The sequence below is a fragment of the Oncorhynchus gorbuscha genome, linkage group LG05, assembly GCF_021184085.1.
Source record: "Oncorhynchus gorbuscha isolate QuinsamMale2020 ecotype Even-year linkage group LG05, OgorEven_v1.0, whole genome shotgun sequence".
Classification (NCBI taxonomy): Eukaryota; Metazoa; Chordata; class Actinopteri; order Salmoniformes; family Salmonidae; genus Oncorhynchus; species Oncorhynchus gorbuscha.
In genome coordinates, this window is record NC_060177.1 from 17594560 (window position 1) to 17612749 (window position 18190).

At 44.1% G+C, this 18190-nt stretch overlaps 1 protein-coding gene across 2 annotated transcripts in view; it reads right to left on the minus strand.

The window, feature by feature from the left end:
• Positions 1-18190, minus strand: part of LOC124035592 (enhancer of mRNA-decapping protein 3-like) — a 33488-nt gene that overhangs the window by 5662 nt on the left and 9636 nt on the right. For both annotated transcript variants that reach the window (XM_046349098.1, XM_046349097.1), the window contains exons 4-5: positions 17520-17882; positions 9107-9260 (exon numbers count right to left, since the gene is read on the minus strand). In XM_046349098.1, the coding sequence (XP_046205054.1) occupies positions 9107-9260; positions 17520-17882 (517 nt within the window). The remainder of the gene's footprint in view (positions 1-9106; positions 9261-17519; positions 17883-18190) is intronic.

The following is an 18190-nucleotide window of genomic DNA, read 5'->3' on the forward strand; positions in this document are numbered from 1 at the left end:
GATACCATTCCACTAATTCTGCTCCAGTCGTTACCACGAGCCCATTCTCCCCAATTAAGATGCCACCAACCTCCTGTGTCATCTAATGCAGGGTTTCCCAAACTCTCTCCTGGGCCCCCTAAAAGCTTTTTATACAACGTCTATAATCCTCATTTTTATATTAGAATAAAAAATATTCTCATTGTTTCAGCCAGAAAGGCAGCTAATGTTAGCAATGCCAAGGTAGCTAGCAGGTTGAGAATAGTTACTGTGAATTTCCCTGCCTGGTACAATGTTAAATAGCAATCTGATGATAGCTAGCAAGTTAACTTACAAAAAGCACTGTAAAATGTTTTTTGACTTCAAAGACCTGCATTCATGTAAAATAATCTTGGCTTTGTATGCATTCATTCCATTGCCCTTTGGACTCCTATACTAGCGAGCTAATAACATTATTAGGATGGCCCCTTGATTCTCGAGAGCTATTGCTACATATGAAGATGTTGGGCAGTGATTGCAGAAGTGTGATACTTGACCCTTCTGCATGAAAATCAATATTGGTTATTCATAAAAAACACAATGTCGTGAACATTACCATACAATCCTAATAGTGTTGTGTATATGGTTTCTTTCTGTAGGATTCCAGTTTTGCACAGGCAAGGCTGCAGAAAGAACTTGAAAAGATCTGACCGACTGCAAGAAGAGAGGCTGGCTGAGATGAAGGTTAGTAAAAACCTTTCACCTGTGGTACTGTTCACCTGTTTCATGCTTCCAGTCTAACTGGAATTATTTTTGATATCATGGAGTACCGGAGAGCTATATCCTAGGATCTCCAGACATCCCACAACGCGGACAATCTCACTGGTGTTACTGCCTGAATTGCAGGGAGACTCCTGCACCGTACAACAAAACTGCTGTCATTTAACAACTGCACTATTTCAGTTATTTATTACCAAGTATGTTTACATAATAGTTGAACACTTTCCATGACAACACTGTACTTTATTCTTCATTTGGATCCCAATTAAGAAAAATACTCAATTTGGTGACATTTTTAGAAATCATTATTTAATTTTGTCCTTGGTCTGGGTGACATCAGTTCAGTACTTTATCAGAAGGTTTTCATGACACAGTGCCTTTGTTATTTCAAGAAGTTTAAAGATACAAGGTAGTATTTTTGTTCATTTCCCTAATTAAACTTTAATTGACCTGATCTGTGTAATCAGACCGACTTGTTTTGTACTGTATTTACACCACTGTTGTCCAGCCATATTTCTGGATATCTACCCACCTGTGGGTCTGCTAATTTGAAGTGAAAACCGACAAGAGCATAGATATCCAGGAAAACAGAACAGTTAAACAAAAAATTATAAAACCATTCCAAAAATACAATAATGACACCAATTTGCAAGATAAAGAATGCACAAATGTTGTTTCTCACACAAGTTTGTTGCCCACACTAACATCCCTTATTTATATGATTTATATATGTTTGGTTGTAGTCCCAACTCTTTGAACAACATTTCTGAGTACTCCGTAGGTTTTCACACTTCCCGGGAACGACCAAGTCTGACTAACGGATAGCTCAGGTCCTTCCCCGCTCAAAGCTGTGCTAACTGCATCCTGTGTTGCAGGTCAACGTCTCCTCAAAGTTGTAGCAGGTCATCCGTTGTTGGTGGTGGCACTTCAGGGAGTCTTGGATCATCTGATCTCAGTATCATTCCCCTTGGTCTCCACAATTGAGAACCCAGTGTTCTCAACACTGCTCCCTGAAGTTCAAGGATGTAGGTGTAGTCCTGTGCAGTTGTCAATGCGTAGACACTCCACCTTCAAGACTTATTGTAGTCTCCTTTAGCTGAAAGACAGAATAATATTTGGTGAGTATTTTGTCTTATAGATTTTCATTACCATTATTTTTATTTTTTATTTCACCTTTATTTAACCAGGTAGGCAAGTTGAGAACAAGTTCTCATTTACAATTGCGACCTGGCCAAGATAAAGCAAAGCAGTTCGACACATACAACGACACAGAATTACACATGGAGTAAAACAAACATACAGTCAATAATACAGTATAAACAAGTCTATATACGATGTGAACAAATGAGGTGAGATAAGGAAGGTAAAGGCAAAAAAAGGCCATGGTGGCTAAGTAAATACAATATAGCAAGTAAAACACTGGAATGGTAGATTTGCAGTGGAAGAATGTGCAAAGTAGAAATAAAAATAATGGGGTGCAAAGGAGCTAAATTAAATAAATTAATTAAATACAGTAGGGAAAGAGGTAGTTGTTTGGGCTAAATTATAGGTGGGCTATGTACAGGTGCAGTAATCTGTGAGCTGCTCTGACAGTTGGTGCTTAAAGCTAGTGATGGAGATAAGTGTTTCCAGTTTCAGAGATTTTTGTAGTTCGTTCCAGTCATTGTCAGCAGAGAACTGGAAGGAGAGGCGGCCAAAGAAAGAATTGGTTTTGGGGGCGACTAGAGATATACCTGCTGGAGCGTGTGCTACAGGTGGGAGATGCTATGGTGACCAGTGAACTGAGATAAGGGGGGACTTTACCTAGCAGGGTCTTGTAGATGACATGGAGCAAGTGGGTTTGGCGACGAGTATGAAGCGGATTGCACTGTGATAGACTGCATCCAATTTGTTGAGTAGGGTATTCGAGGCTATTTTGTAAATGACATCGCCGAAGTCGAGGATTAGTAGGATGGTCAGTTTTACAAGGGTATGTTTGGCAGCATGAGTGAAGGATGCTTTGTTGCGAAATAGGAAGCCAATTCTAGATTTAACTTTGGATTGGAGATGTTTGATATGGGTCTGGAAGGAGAGTTTACAGTCTAACCAGACACCCAAGTATTTGTAGTTGTCCACGTATTCTAAGTTGGAGCCGTCCAGAGTAGTGATGTTGGACAGGCTGGCAGGTGCAGGTAGTGATCGGTTGAAGAGCATGCATTTAGTTTTACTTGTATTTAAGAGCAATTGGAGGCCACGGAAGGAGAGTTGTATGGCATTGAAGCTTGCCTGGAGGGTTGTTAACACAGTGTCCAAAGAAGGGCCAGAAGTATACAGAATGGTGTAATCTGCGTAGAGGTGGATCAGAGACTCACCAGCAGCAAGAGCGACATCATTGATGTATACAGAGAAGAGAGTCGGTCCTAGAATTGAACCCTGTGGCACCCCCATAGAGACTGCCAGAGGTCCGGACAGCAGACCCTCCGATTTGACACACTGAGCTCTATTTGAGAAGGAGTTGGTGAACCAGGCGAGGCAATCATTTGAGAAACCAAGGCTGTCGAGTCTGCCGATGAGGATGTGGTGATTGACAGAGTCGAAAGCCTTGGCCATATCAATGAATACGGCTGCACAGTAATGTTTCTTATCGATGGCGGTTAAGACATCGTTTAGGACCTTGAGCGTGGCTGAGGTGCACCCATGACCAGCTCTGAAACCAGAATTGCATAGCAGAGAAGGTATGGTGAGATTCGAAATGATCGGTAATCTGTTTGTTGACTTGGCTTTCAAAGACCTTAGAAAGGCATGGTAGGATAGATATAAGTCTGTAGCAGTTTGGCTCAAGAGTGTCCCCCCTTTGAAGAGGGGGATGACCGCAGCTGCTTTCCAATCTTTGGGAATCTCAAACGACACGTGTGCAGAACTGTAGAGTGCAACAAAATTCTAGATCACCTGTACTCCGCATACAATGGCCTCCCTTAGGCAAATCAGACCATAACTCCATTTTCCTACTTCCTGCTTAAAAGATATGCATTCATGTTTGTAAGAACGCAGATCTGTTTTGCAAGCCCTGCCACATCCAAGGAGCGTCAGAGCCGGTGTCTCAGGATTCGATCTTAGTCCTGTATCGACAATTTTCCTGTTTGATGATTCGCCAGAGGGCGTAGAAGGATTTCTTATAAACTTCCCGGGTTAGTGTACAACTCCTGGAAAGTGGCAGCTCTAGCCTTTAGCTCAGTGCGGATGCAGATGTTGCCTGTAATCCATGGCTTCTAGCTGGGATATGTACGTACAGTCACTGTGGGGACAACATCATCAATGCACTTAATGAAGCCGGTGACTGATGTGGTAAACTCCTCAATGCCATCGGATGAGTCCCGTAACCTATTCCAGTCTGTTCTAACGAAACAGCCATGTAGCTTAGCATCCGCTTCATCGGTGCACTTTTGTATTGAGCATGTCACTGGTACTTCGTGTTTGAGTTTTTGCTTGTAAGCAGGAATCAGGAGGGGAGAGTCATGGTCAGATTTGCCAAATGGAAGGCGAGGAAGAGCTTTATATGTGTCTCGGTGTCTGGAGTAAAGGTGATCTAGAGTTTTTCACCTCTAGTTGCACGTGACTGGTAGAAATGAGGTAAGACGGCAACTCCTGATTGGTTTCACACCTTCCCCAGCCCTAAAATAAACACACCTTATTCAACAAATTGCATTCTAAACTAAGGACCATGATTATTGGTGTCAGGTGTGTCAGCTGGGTTTTGGGGCAAAAGTGTGTCACCAATCAAGCCCCAGAGGACTGGAGTTGCCCATCCCTGACCTAGACAGACATCAAATAAAACATTCCCCATCAATTCCAATTTGGAATACAATTTTACCATTTGACAACTATGAAAGAATTGCCTTTGATAACCATCAGTCTTAGATATTCAGAGTAAATACGTTCATGGGAGAAGTAGGCTATTAAACAGAATGAGGACTTAATGTTTCCAGTCATTTCATGTAATGTCACGTTACAGTCGTACATTCAATGCATGTATATATTTTGGGCTGTCTGTTTACATCTCAGCCAGACAGCTCCAACGGGGAATAACATGGTAACATCTCTATGCAGTAGGATAATGTTGGGCTAGAATGTCATCAATAATGAAAGTAAATCCTGTGCAGTTCATTTTCGTAAACAGCTTAGCTAGATAGATGCATAGCATTAAAAGATGCTACTTATTGTTCTTAGCTAGCTAGGGGAAACAACATGATGGAACAGCCAAATGGTCAAAAATATTTAGCTAAAGTCTGTGCTTACCGATCTGATTCTGCTTCAATACTCAACGATGATGGGGCTGGAAACAGGCTTGCTTGGTGTTGATGGCAATTTATTCCTTTCATGACTGAAAAATAATATTTCAGGTTTAAAGATATTTTCAAGAGCTTTGACGTCAAGCAATGAAGTCCAGTTCAGATACAACAGCCAACAGGAGACAAAACTAGCTAGTTTTAGAATGTTGTGTTGTACAACAGCTGACTAAAGACGGGGCATTCAGATCAAGAAGAAGAGACGTGAAGTTGACACCGTTTCGTCAATGAATCTTGGAAAATCCAGCTGATGAAATGACAGGTTCTAAAACTAGACCCTTCCGATCAAAAAAAAAACGTTACATTGTGTCTCATTTTGTGTATCTGAAATTAACTTTATGATCGTGGCTACTCCGTGCCAGCAAAGTAGTGTGTGAAATAGCTAGCTAGCTAGCTAATATCACAGCGTGACTTTCAGCCCACAGAAATATAACAAGGTCAAGCAACGTTACACACATAAATTAGGTAGCTAGTTAGGACTAACTAGTGAAGCTAAATGTTATATTCAAATGAAAAAAAAAACCATGTCAAAGTCAGCTAATAAGCTGCAAAAGCTAATAAACAAAGTAACATCCGCTCACTGTCAACTGCGCTTATCTTCAGCAAACTAAATATTTGTATGAACATTACAAGATTCAACAACTGAAATATAAACTGAACAAGTTCCACAGACGTCTGACTAACAGAAATTAAATAATGTGTCCCTGAACAAAAAAAAGGGGTCAAAATCAAAAGTAACAGTCAGTATCTGGTGTGGTCACCAGCTGCATTAAGTACTGCAGTGGATCTCCTCTTCATAGACTACACCAGATTTGCCAGTTCTTGCTGTGAGATGTTAGCCCAATCTTCCACCAAGGCACCTGCAAGTTCCTGGACATTTCTGGGGGGAATGGCCCTAGCCCTGACCCTCCGATCCAACAGGTCCCAGACTTGCTCAATGGGATTGAGATCTGGGCTCTTCACTGGCCATGGCAGAATACTGACATTCCTGTCTTGCAGGATATCATGCACAGAACGAGCAGTATGGCTGGTGGCATTGTCATGCTGGAGGGTCATGTCAGGATGAGCCTGCAGGAACAGTACCACATGAGGGGGGAGGATGTCGTCCCTGTAATGCACAGTGTTGACATTGCCTGCAATGACAATGATGCTGTGACACAACACCCCAGACCATGACGGACCCTCCACCTCCAAATCGATCCCGCTCCAGAGTACAGGCCTCGGTGTAATGCTCATTCCTTTGACGATAAACGTGAATCCGACCATCACCCCTGGTGAGACAAAACCGAAGAGCACTTTTTGCCAGTCCTGTATGGTCCAGCGACGGTGGGTTTGTGCCCATAGGCGACATTGTTGGCTGTGATATTTGGTGAGGACCTGCCTTACAATAGGCCTACAAACCCTCAGTCCAGCCTCTCTCAACCTATTGCGGACAGTCTGAGCACTGATGGAGGAATTGTGCATTCCTGGTGTAACTCGGGCAGGTTTTTGTTGCCATCCTGTACCTGTCCCGCAGGTGCGATGTTCGGATGTACCGATCCTGTGCAGGTGTTGTTACACGTGGTCTGCAACTGCGAGGACGATCAGCTGTCCGTCCTGTCTCCCTGTAGCACTCTCTTATGCGTCTCACAGTATGGACATTGCAATTTATTACCCTGGCCACATCTGCAGTCCTTATGCCTCCTTGCAGCATGCCTAAGGTACGTTCACGCAGATGAGCAAGGACCCTGGGCATCTTTCTTTTGGAGTTTTTCAGTAGAAAGGCTCTTTAGTGTCCCAAGGACCTTAATTGCCTTCCGTCTGTTAGTGTCTTAACGACCGTTCCGCAGGCGCATGTTCATTAATTGTTTATGGTTCATTGAACAAGCATGGGAAACAGTGTTTAAACCCTTTACAATGAAGATCTGTTAAGTTAGTTGGATTTTTACGAATTATCTTTGAAAGACAGGGTCCTGAAAAAGGGATGTTTCTTTTTTTGCTGAGTTTACAAACTATTGGATGCATGGCTTGAAAACAACAATCAAAATAAGTAATCCAAAATAAACACTTGCATACATATTTATAACTAAATATCAAAACCATAATTTCACTTGATATCTAGAAAGATTATTATCTACCTAACAATGTCTTACCTTTTCAGTTGAAAAAATGGAAACTGTCAGTTTTGAATCCCTTCAACTCTCATTGTTCTCTCCACTGTGTGAACGCAAATCCGAGGTTTACTCTAGTCTTGGCCCGGGCTCTATCGTTTTCCCTTTTCTCCCGTCAGCTCTCCAAAGTTCTCAGTTTCTTTGGCTTAGATGGAGTAGCAGCTTCTGCTGGGTCAGGTTGTTTGTCCCTCTGGTCTGTAAGCTAGCTATCTCTGCTAGCCAAGTGTGGACAAGGGCTCAGCTAGCTAGCCATCATACCACTACCCGTTAGAATATCCCTGAACTGTAGCAACGCCTCCTCACAGGCGGAAACAAGTCCCTCATTAAGAGCAGCACAAAATCCAACCCGACAGTAAAATTAAAATCAACGAATAGAGGGGTTCTCAGCTAAAGCTAAAGGTGCAATATTGTTACGTTTGCATCACATTGGATAACCAGTAGCTACTTATTCAAGCTTTTGAACATAAAAAAAATCTAAGCATTATTTGGCTTTCTGCCCGTTCCCAAAATACATGTAATTCCATTACATTTACATTTAAGTCATTTAGCAGACGCTCTTATCCAGAGCGACTTACAAATTGGTGCATTCACCTTATGACATCCAGTGGCACAGTCACTTTACAATAGTGCATCTAAATCTTAAAGGGGGGGGGGGAATACTTATCCTATCCTAGGTATTCCTTAAAGAGGTGGGGTTTCAGGTGTCTCCGGAAGGTGATGATTGACTCCGCTGTCCAGGCGTCGTGAGGGAGTTTGTTCCACCATTGGGGGGCCAGAGCAGCGAACAGTTTTGACTGGGCTGAGCGGGAGCTGTACTTCCTCAGTGGTAGGGAGGCGAGCAGGCCAGAGGTGGATGAACGCAGTGCCCTTATTTGGGTGTAGGGCCTGATCAGAGCCTGGAGGTACTGAGGTGCCGTTCCCCTCACAGCTCCGTAGGCAAGCACCATGGTCTTGTAGCGGATGCGAGCTTCAACTGGAAGCCAGTGGAGAGAACGGAGGAGCGGGGTGACGTGAGAGAACTTGGGAAGGTTGAACACCAGACGGGCTGCGGCGTTCTGGATGAGTTGAAGGGGTTTAATGGCACAGGCAGGGAGCCCAGCCAACAGCGAGTTGCAGTAATCCAGACGGGAGATGACAAGTGCCTGGATTAGGACCTGCGCCGCTTCCTGTGTGAGGCAGGGTCGTACTCTGCGGATGTTGTAGAGCATGAACCTACAGGAACGGGCCACCGCCTTGATGTTGGTTGAGAACGACAGGGTGTTGTCCAGGATCACACCAAGGTTCTTAGCGCTCTGGGAGGAGGACACAATGGAGTTGTCAACCGTGATGGCGAGATCATGGAACGGGCAGTCCTTCCCCGGGAGGAAGAGCAGCTCCGTCTTGCCGAGGTTCAGCTTGAGGTGGTGATCCGTCATCCACACTGATATCCACACGTCATCCACCATTCAATCCTATGGAGGACTGCTTCTTCTGAGGACTACCAATATGTCTGACCGGTGGCTTCAAAACCTCTAATAGGCCAATACATCCAGAGTTTCATTGATCAGTGTTTTACAGAGAGCACCCCAAGGTTATTTGTCTGTTTAAAACACCTCACTACAGTTTATCACCACGGCAACAATACAATAAACTTTTTTTTTTTTAAATAGGAGGACAAAGGCATGTTTGTATAAACCTGGGTCATGTTCATTAGGGCACACCGTAGCAAAATGTCTTGGAACTGAAAGCAAAAACTAACATTTCTTATTGGGCAAGTTCAGATATTGTAGTACCTCCCCATTTCAAACCATTTTCTTTAGTTTCGTGCCTATTGAACACAACTCCGATATCAATGAAGCCTGTTGCATGTGATGTGATGTCACCACCGTAGAGGGAGCCCACGCAGCCACTCACCGGTTGGGGCCCCCCAGTAGAGTAAGGGCCATCTGGCTGGCACACACACCAGTCATCTCTAGCCTCCGGTCCAGAGACAGGCCATGCCGCTCCGCTGAGGCCAGAAGACACTTGTGAAGCTCATAGGACACACTGGGGACAACCAGGCCAGAGTCTACAGTCAGAGGAGCGAGAGAAACAAGATGGTAAAATAAACATGTATTAGTTGTTATTGTGCCAGATTATCATATATGTAGTTATGAGAAGAGACTGGAAGTTTTTAAAAAGTTCCAGATTTTCCCCCAAAATATATGGAAATGGTACTAAAAATAGAACTGTATAGAATCCTCATAATCAAGTGTGACTAGACATTATCAAAAAGAACTACAAGGCCTAATTCACCAACAGCATGAACTTTCACGATGAGGACAAACACACACAGGAAATCTTCAAGGAGTAGGAGTTTATGTCAAAGCAGCACATCCCCTCACGCGAGGAGCCAGTTCCCTTAGGAAAGCCAGTTCCCTTGACCTGATCTCTTTCCCATCACAGAGGGAGGAAGGACTCCTTTCTTCCCCTCATTTGTCACTGTTGTCCGACGCAACAACAAACAGATTGGCAGCCTTTTACAAAATATGACCAACATGAGGATGCAAACTGTGAACTGCCTCTCCAGCTATCCACCACGGCCTTCTGGAGGGGCTGGGTTCACACGCTCCAGCTCATCCCTGCTGAGATCCCTCAGCATCCCCATAACCAGAGCTTTTGGCTGAGAAAGACACCAGCAGCAGCCCCACACACATTACCGCCACACCTCAGAGGACTCACCCAAAACATAAAGGTACCATGACAAAGGGGAAACTTGAAAACAGGTGGTTAAGGTGTACTCGTTGGAACACCGGTGTGCAATGATGATGGCTAGCGTGTGTGGGAGAGTTGCAGTTTGACTTGAGTGAAAACTCAGTTCCAAGACTACACACACACACACAGTTGAAGTCGGAAGTTTACATACACCAGAGTAAAAATTCCCTGTCTTAGGTCATTTCGGATCACCACTTTATTTTAAGAATTTGAAATGTCAGAATAATACTAGAGAGAATTACTTATTTCAGCTTTTATTTCTTTCATCACATTCCCAGTGGGTTAGAAGTTTACATACACTCAATTAGTATTTGGTAGCATTGCCTATAAATAGTTTAACTTGGGTCAAATGTTTTGGGTAGCCTTTCACAAGCTTCCCACAATAAGTTGGGTGAAATTTGGCCCATTACTCCCGACAGAGCTGGTGTAACTGAGTCAGGTTTGTAGGCCTCCTTGCTCGCACACACTTTTTCAGTTCTGCCCACAAATTTTCTATAGGATTGAGGTCAGGGCTTTGTTGTCCTTAAACCATTTTGCCACAACTTTGGAAGTATGCCTGGGGTCATTGTCCATTTGGAAGACCCATTTGCGACCAAGTTTTAACTGATGTCTTGAGATGTTGCTTCAATATATCCACATAATTTTCCCTCATGATGCCAAACCGTAGTCTGGAATTTTTATGTCGGTTTTGGAGCAGTGGCTTCTTCCTTGCTGAGAGGCCTTTCATGTTATGTCGATATAAGACTTGTTTTACTGTGGATATAGAAACTTTTGTACCTGTTTCCTCCAGCATCTTCACAAGGTCCTTTGCTGTTGTTCTGGGATTGATTTGCACTTTTTGCACCAAAGTATGTTCATCTCTAGGAGACAGAATACCTCTCCTTCTTGAGCGGTGTGGTCCCATGGTGTTTATACTTGCATACTTTTGTTTGTACAGAAGAACGTGGTACCTTCAGGCGTTTGGAAATTGCTCCCAAGGATGAAAGACTTGCGGAGGTCTACAATTGTTTTTCCTGAGGTCTTGGCTGATTTATTTTGATTTTCTCATGATGTCAAGCAAAGAGGCACTGAGTTTGAAGTTAGGCCTTGAAATACATCCACAGGTACACCTCCAATTGACTCAAGTGATGTCAATTAGCCTATCAGAAGCTTCTAAAGCCATGACATCATTTTCTGGAATCGTCCAAGCTGTTTAAAGGCACAGTCAACTTTGTGCATGTAAACTTCTGGCCAACTGGAATTGTGATACAGTGAATTATAAGTGAAATAATCTTGTCTGTAAACAATTTTTGGAAAAATGACTTGTGTTATACAAAGTAGATGTCCTAACAGACTTGCCAAAACTATAGTTTGTTAACAAGAAATTTGTGGAGTGGTTGAAAAACGAGTTTTAATGACTCCAACCTAAGTGTATGTAAACTTCCAACTTCAACTGTGTGTACACACACACTCATTTTTACTATTTTCTACATTATAGAATAATAGTGAAGGTATCAAAACTATGAAATAACACAAGTGGAAGCATGTAGTAAACAAAAAGTGTTAAACAAATCAAAATATGTTTTAGGATGTTAGATTCTCCAAAGTAGCCACCCTTTGCCTTGATGACACCTTTGCACACAATTGGCATTCTCTCAACCAGCTTCATGAGGTAGTCAACTGGAATGATTTTCCAACAGTCTTGGAGTTCCCACGTAGGCGGAGTACTTGTTGGCTGCTTTTCCTTTAATACTCTTCCCGGTGGGAACCACACATGCGGAGATCATCCGTTCACCTACTCTGCATTTCACAAAGACACGGCGATTGGAACCAAAAATCTCAAAAGGACAGATATCCACCAGTATAATGTCCATTGCTCTTGTTTCTTGGCCTAAGCAAGTCTCTTCTTCTTATTGGTGTCCTTTAGTAGTGGTTTCTTCGCAGCAATTTGACCATGATGGCCTGATTCACTCTGTCTACTCTGAACAGTTGATGTTAAGATGTGTCTGTTACTTGAACTCTGTGAAGCATTTATTTGGGCTGTAATTTCTGAGGCTGTTCTCTCTAATGAACTTATCCTCTGCAGCAGTGGAAACTCTGGGTCTTCCTTTCTTGTGGCGGTCCTCATGAGAGCCAGTTTCATCATAGCGCTTGATGGTTTTTGCGACTGCACTTGAAGAAACTATCAAAGTTTTTGAAATGTTCCAGATTGACTGACCTTCATGTCTTAAAGTAATGATGGACTGTCGTTTCTCTTTGCTTATTTGAGCTGTTCTTGCCATAATATGGAATTGGTCTTTTACCAAATAGGGCTATATTCTGTATACACCCCTACCTTGTCACAACACAACCGATTGGCTCAAACGCATTAAGGAAAGAAATTCCACAAATTAACAAGGCACACTTGTTAATTGGGTTCCCGAGTGGCACAGCTGTCTTAGGCACTGCATCTCAGTGCTTGAGGCGTCACTACAAACACCCTAGTTCGAATCCAGGCTGTATCACATCCGGCCGTGATTGGGTGTCCCATAGAGCGGTGCACAACTGGCCCAGCGTCGTCCGGGTTTGGCCAGGGTAAGCCATCATTGTAAATAAGAATTTGTTCTTAACTGACTTGCCTAGTTAAATAATGGTTAAATTGAAAAATAAAAAATGCATTCCAGGTGACTACCTCATGAAACTGGTTGAGAGAATGCCAAGAGTGTGCAAAGCTGTCATCAAGGTAAAAGGTGGCTACTTTGAAGAATCTCAAATATAAAATATATTTGGATTTTTTTAACACTTTATTGGTTACTACATGATTCAATGTGTGTTATTTCATAGTTTTGATGTCTTCAGTATTATTCTACAATGTAGAAAATAGTAAAAATAAAGAAAAACCCTGAAATCAGTAGGTAAATTTTTGATTGGTACAGGTGCATCCTGTTTTCATTGATCATCCTTGAGATGTTTCTACAACTTGATTGGAGTCCACCTACGGAAAATTCAATTGATTGGACATGATTCGGAAAGGCACACACCTGTCTATATAAGGTCCCACAGTTGACAGTGCATGTCAGAGCAAAAACCAAGCCATGAGGTCAAAGGAATTGTCTGTAGAGCTCAGAGACAGGATTGTGTCGAGGCACAGATCTGGGGAAGGGTACCAAAAAATGTCTGCAGCATTGAAGGTCCCCAAGAACACAGTGTCCTCCATCATTCTTAAATGGAAGAAGTTTGGAAAAGCCAAGACTCTTCCTAGAGCTGGCCACCCGGCCAAACTGACCAATTGGGGGAGAATGCCCTTGGTCAGGGAGGAGACCAACAACCCGATGACCAACAACTCTTCGGCCTGAATGCGAAGCGTCACGTCTGGAGGAAACCTGGCATCATCATGCTGTGCAGATGTTTTTCAGCAGCAGGAGACTAGTCAGGAAGACTAGAAGACTCAACGCTGTAATCGCTGCCAAAGGTGCTTCAACAAAGTACTGCGTAAAGGGTCTGAATACTTATGTAAATGTAATATTTCAAAATGTTTTATAAATTAGCAAACATTTCTAAAAACCTGTTTTTGCTTTGTCATTGTGGTGTATTGTGGGTAGATTGAGGAAAAACAATATTTAATCAATTTTAGAATAAGGCTGTAATGTAACAAAATGTGGAAAAAGTCGAGGGGTTTGAATACACTGTGTGTGTGTGTGTGTGTTTATATAGATATCTATCTAGATCTCTACTACTCTGGCCAGGTCTGTGTCTCAACAACAGTAGAGGGTATCTAGGAAAGACCAGCCCAGGGAACATGGTTCCTAGGTACTGCCACAACCATGTCATTATTCTGGTAGCTGCTCACGGAGCCCTTTAAAGAGCCCTGTGCTAATCTCTACCTATAGCCCATGGCACATTAGTCTAGAGAGGAACAAAGACTGGCTAAAGGGGCTGCACGGCTCAATATCCCTTTGATAGTGAAGCAGGTAAGCGTTGGCCTGGCTATTGAGTGCTCAGCATGGACTCGCTCCTCATGTATTGTGTGCATGCGGGCACGCACGCAGCTATCAGAAACACACAGGCATATCACTCAAGGCATAACACACGCAGTGTGACATGCAAACACACACCTGCAAACAGCAGATAGACAGATGTCGTGCCTGGGTGAAATGAACCTTATCTTTTTCCTGTCCATATCTCTACATCCCTCCCACTGTTCCAATCCAAAGACAGGTAATATACTACAGTGGGGTGGGAGAAACCCAGTCTACACTGCTGCGCCGTTCCTCGGACAATCATGTGAGAGAAAAGCACACAGCAAAGTCAACTGCTCCTTGTTATGCAACCTGCCACTGAGGAGAGGGAAAGGGAGAGAGAGAGGTGGAAGTTGCACTATGATCTAATTGCCTTTTGACCATCCCTCCAGCTAGATGTGTTTGTAAGGAATTCCCCTGCTAGAGCACCCCACCCCGATCCTGTGTACTCTCTCTCTCTCTCACACTCCACTACACGCAATGCTCAACTGGGTAGCCAGGAGCACACAGCGGCAGTAAAATAAACTGAGCTGGAAGCAATCCTTCAAGCATGACAACGAGAACATTGAAGCTGAAATCAATACACACACGCAGGGTGGAAGCGGGCCATGGGTGATTAGGGCTGGTGCTGAGAGAGGAAGGGGAGGGGGGGAAACAAGGAGTGAGGTTTCACAAGGCTCCTCCAGACCTGTTCCTGCTGCAGTACCAAGGGGCTGCAAGCCTCTAACATTCCAGACACTCCAAAACCTCGGGCCTCATAACTAAGATTAATGCAGGTCAATTGATTAGGAAGTTACATTTGAGGGCCTCCTGAGTGGCGCAGCGGTCTAAGGCACTGCATCCCAGGTTATGTCACAACCGGGAGTCCCACAGGGCGGCACACAATTGGCCCAGCATCGCCAGGGTTAGGGGAGGGTTTGGCCGGGGGGCTTTACTTGGCTCATCGCCCTCTGTAGCGATGAGACAAAATCGAAATTAAGGAGAAAAAGGTACAAAAATGTAAATATAAAGTTCCATTTGCTCTCATGGCACCGGACCAGGGGAATCAATAGTTGTGAATAACATACTCGTCCTCAGCTCGCTCTCCTGTCACGCTCGAATTCAAAGGTAGTTTGCAGGGCAGTGATTTGTTCTGTGGCTTTAGTGTGTTTACAGTGAAGAGATTTGAGTACATGTGTTGCAGTGGCGGCTGCTGAGGGGAGGAAGGTTCATAATAATGGTTGGAACGGAGCAAACTGAATGCGTTTGATGTTGTTGATACCTTTCCATTTTTTCCATTCCAGCCATTACCATGTACCCGTCCGCCCCAATTAAGGTGCCAACGTGTTGATGAGGAGTGGTTTAACACGCATAGGAATTAGCAAAGGAGAGTAGACCTAGGTCTTTTCCACCGAAACTGAATAAGGCCAATGATGCACCACATACATAGCCCTTACAGACTTGTCTACGTGCAGACAGACAATATGTTATCCCAACGCCAAACATTTGTTTTCCTAACCCCTTTTCTGTTGTCTCATGTTGTTGATTTAAATGTTTACAGTGGATAGGAATGGATTCAGGTGAGAGCAGCCTGGAGTAGGGTAAGGGTTTGTTCCACATGTAGTGTGGTTGCATCCCAAATGGCACCCTATTCCCTATGGGCTCTTAGCAAAAGTAGAGCACTATATAGGGAATAGGGTGCCATTTGAGTGGTAACCTGTTTGTGACTATGAGAGGTGCTGTTTATGTAAAGCTCAGAGCGGTCTGATAATTACAAGGTACAGAGGATGGGGCTTAGCATGACAGCATTCAGGCAGAAAGAGGCAGAGGTAGCAGACCTGCCTAGCCCGTTCGGTAAAAAGAGAAGTGTCCACAGTCAGCTCCCAGTTCTCAGCACCAGGGGCAAGGCTTTTAATGGCCGCCTGGCCCGCATTGTTGTCTTCATAGTCACCGCACTGCTGTCGCCTTGATAACGCTGGCTAGCGGCCATGTTAGGCTTCTTAGAAAAAAGTGCCAACGTCATAACCCTTTCTAAGAACTGCCGCACTTTGCACATACCTGTATGTCGGTACAGTATGTACTGTAGTGTAGCAGGCTATTTGAGGCTAGAGCTCACATGCATGTAGTGAGTCATGTAGTGGATTAAGCTATCCAGTGAGGTGTATCAGTGTAATATCTTCTTCTGGGAGTATTTAGTCAGCTGGTAATAGAAGCAAAACACTCCTATCTCCATGGGGGCACAAAATGCATTCTATGACTAATAGCGATGGTATTGGCATCGCTATCCTCTTTTCCCTAATGAGAGCGCAAGCATGTGTGTGAGTGTGTGTGTGAGCTTGTGTTCCACTAAGACCTATACCACTTTATGCCAACACCAGAAACCTGATTTGACTGGTACTGATCCCCTATCCCTACAGCGTAGTGATTGGTCCAGCAGAGCAAGAGTGATAGGTGTTGCTCTTCTTGTCACACCTTGGAATCCAGGCCAGGGGCCTAGCATAGTGTGCCATTCACTTATCTCCTGTATGAAACCAATTATATAACACACTTATAAAGAGTGTTGTTGAGGTGTGGAAGAGCAGCTCCTCTTCCCAGAGATGGACTGGGACTGCATGGTGGGGCAGTGAGTTCAAAAGTCACCTGCTGCCACAATCAAAAGAGCAACCAGAGTAGGATCCCAGCCAGCCCAGCACGTTGCGGAAGTGGGAGGCCCTTTCTGGCCTATAGGAGACAGTCAAACCCACACCCAGCAAAGAGTTTCAGTGTTGCATCACAGAAGCACAAGAGGTAGGCCTACATTAGACCCACACTGTCATTCTGAGAACTTACACTATTTATGTCTAAAGTCACTGACATGGAGGGGGAATTCAACTAGTTTCCAAAGGAAACACGACACTCATTATCAAGACACGCATGCAACAGAAAACATCCTGAGGGTAGAACTTGTGTCGGTCATCAATTATTTTAATTTTACAGAGGGAAACAAATATATATATTTTTAATATATATTCATTGATTGAATGGGTCACCAATCTACAAGTGGTTTTCCCATCTCTGAGCTACACGAAAAACATTCTAGTATTTGTATGGACAGAGAAGACTAGCTCATTAGGTGTGTGTGTGTGTGTGTGTGTGTGCACGGTGGGTGTGTCACTCCTTAGGGAGAAGCAAGCAGTGATTACTGAGAGGGAGAGGCTCAGCCTCTTCACCGCACGCTGCACACGGGCTGGGCTGTGACCGGAACCTATATCTCTCCCCCATCACATCTTCAGCCCGATGGGCTTCACTGAGAATACCGACACCGTTGTAATTCCTCACGGTTCCGTCCAATTACTGGGGCATTTTTCTTCTTGCATGTTAGTTTAAGGCCCATTTTAGAACTGTACACAATGTCCTGTCTCTCCACTAGTCTGGCTCGCTTAGCCAAACCCATGGGTCTACTGTAGCCTCAATAGATCCAGTGGCTGGGGTGAGAGACACTCAGGGCACTGGCAGACATGCCTCTGGAAGTGAATGTGTGATATATATGTGAATGGAGGGGTGGTGTTTTGTGTGTTTTTTTTCCTCTTTTCTCTCTCTGAATGTCAATGGAGGGTGTTGTGTTTTCTCTCTCTTACCAGTGCAGTACTCTTTGCCCCCGTGTTGTGGGACCGTGATCTGCCGGTAGACGACTGGTTTGACCTCCAGGATGTTCTCGTCGTGACGGTAACGCGTGGGTGTACCGCGTTCGCCACCGGGCGTACCACGGGAACGTACCCCATTGTAATCTGTGCCATCAATCTGCGAGAACACGGCTGCCTTGTCGAACAGTGCCAGGTTTGCCTCAAAGTCAAAGTCTGTGTCCAGACCCTCGTCCATGTCAGCACCAAAACACTCGTCGTCCCTGAGCCTCATCTGCCCTCCACCTCCTCCGTTCTTCACTCCGTTCTTCTTCGGCGTGGCCTGGTTTGGCCCTCGGTTACTAGATGATGCTGGAGGACCTGAAGAAAATGAATGAAGACATTAGGAGGATGATTAACTCCAAATTCTTTTTACAATACATATGCCTATAGCTTGACTAGAAATGATGGTGCACATTAATCCCAGTTAAGAGGGTAATATTTCAGACTGGAGTCCATTAATCTCTGTCAGGACTCCAGTCTGCTCTCTAATGTGTCCTCAATACTGATCTTATCCTATGGCTGTATCAGGAGCTACAGTTATATAACAAGCAACATCAATAGCACATTAATAATACAGGCTAGTAGTTTTCTACCAACACACAATCCTCAACACACAACGTTTAGAT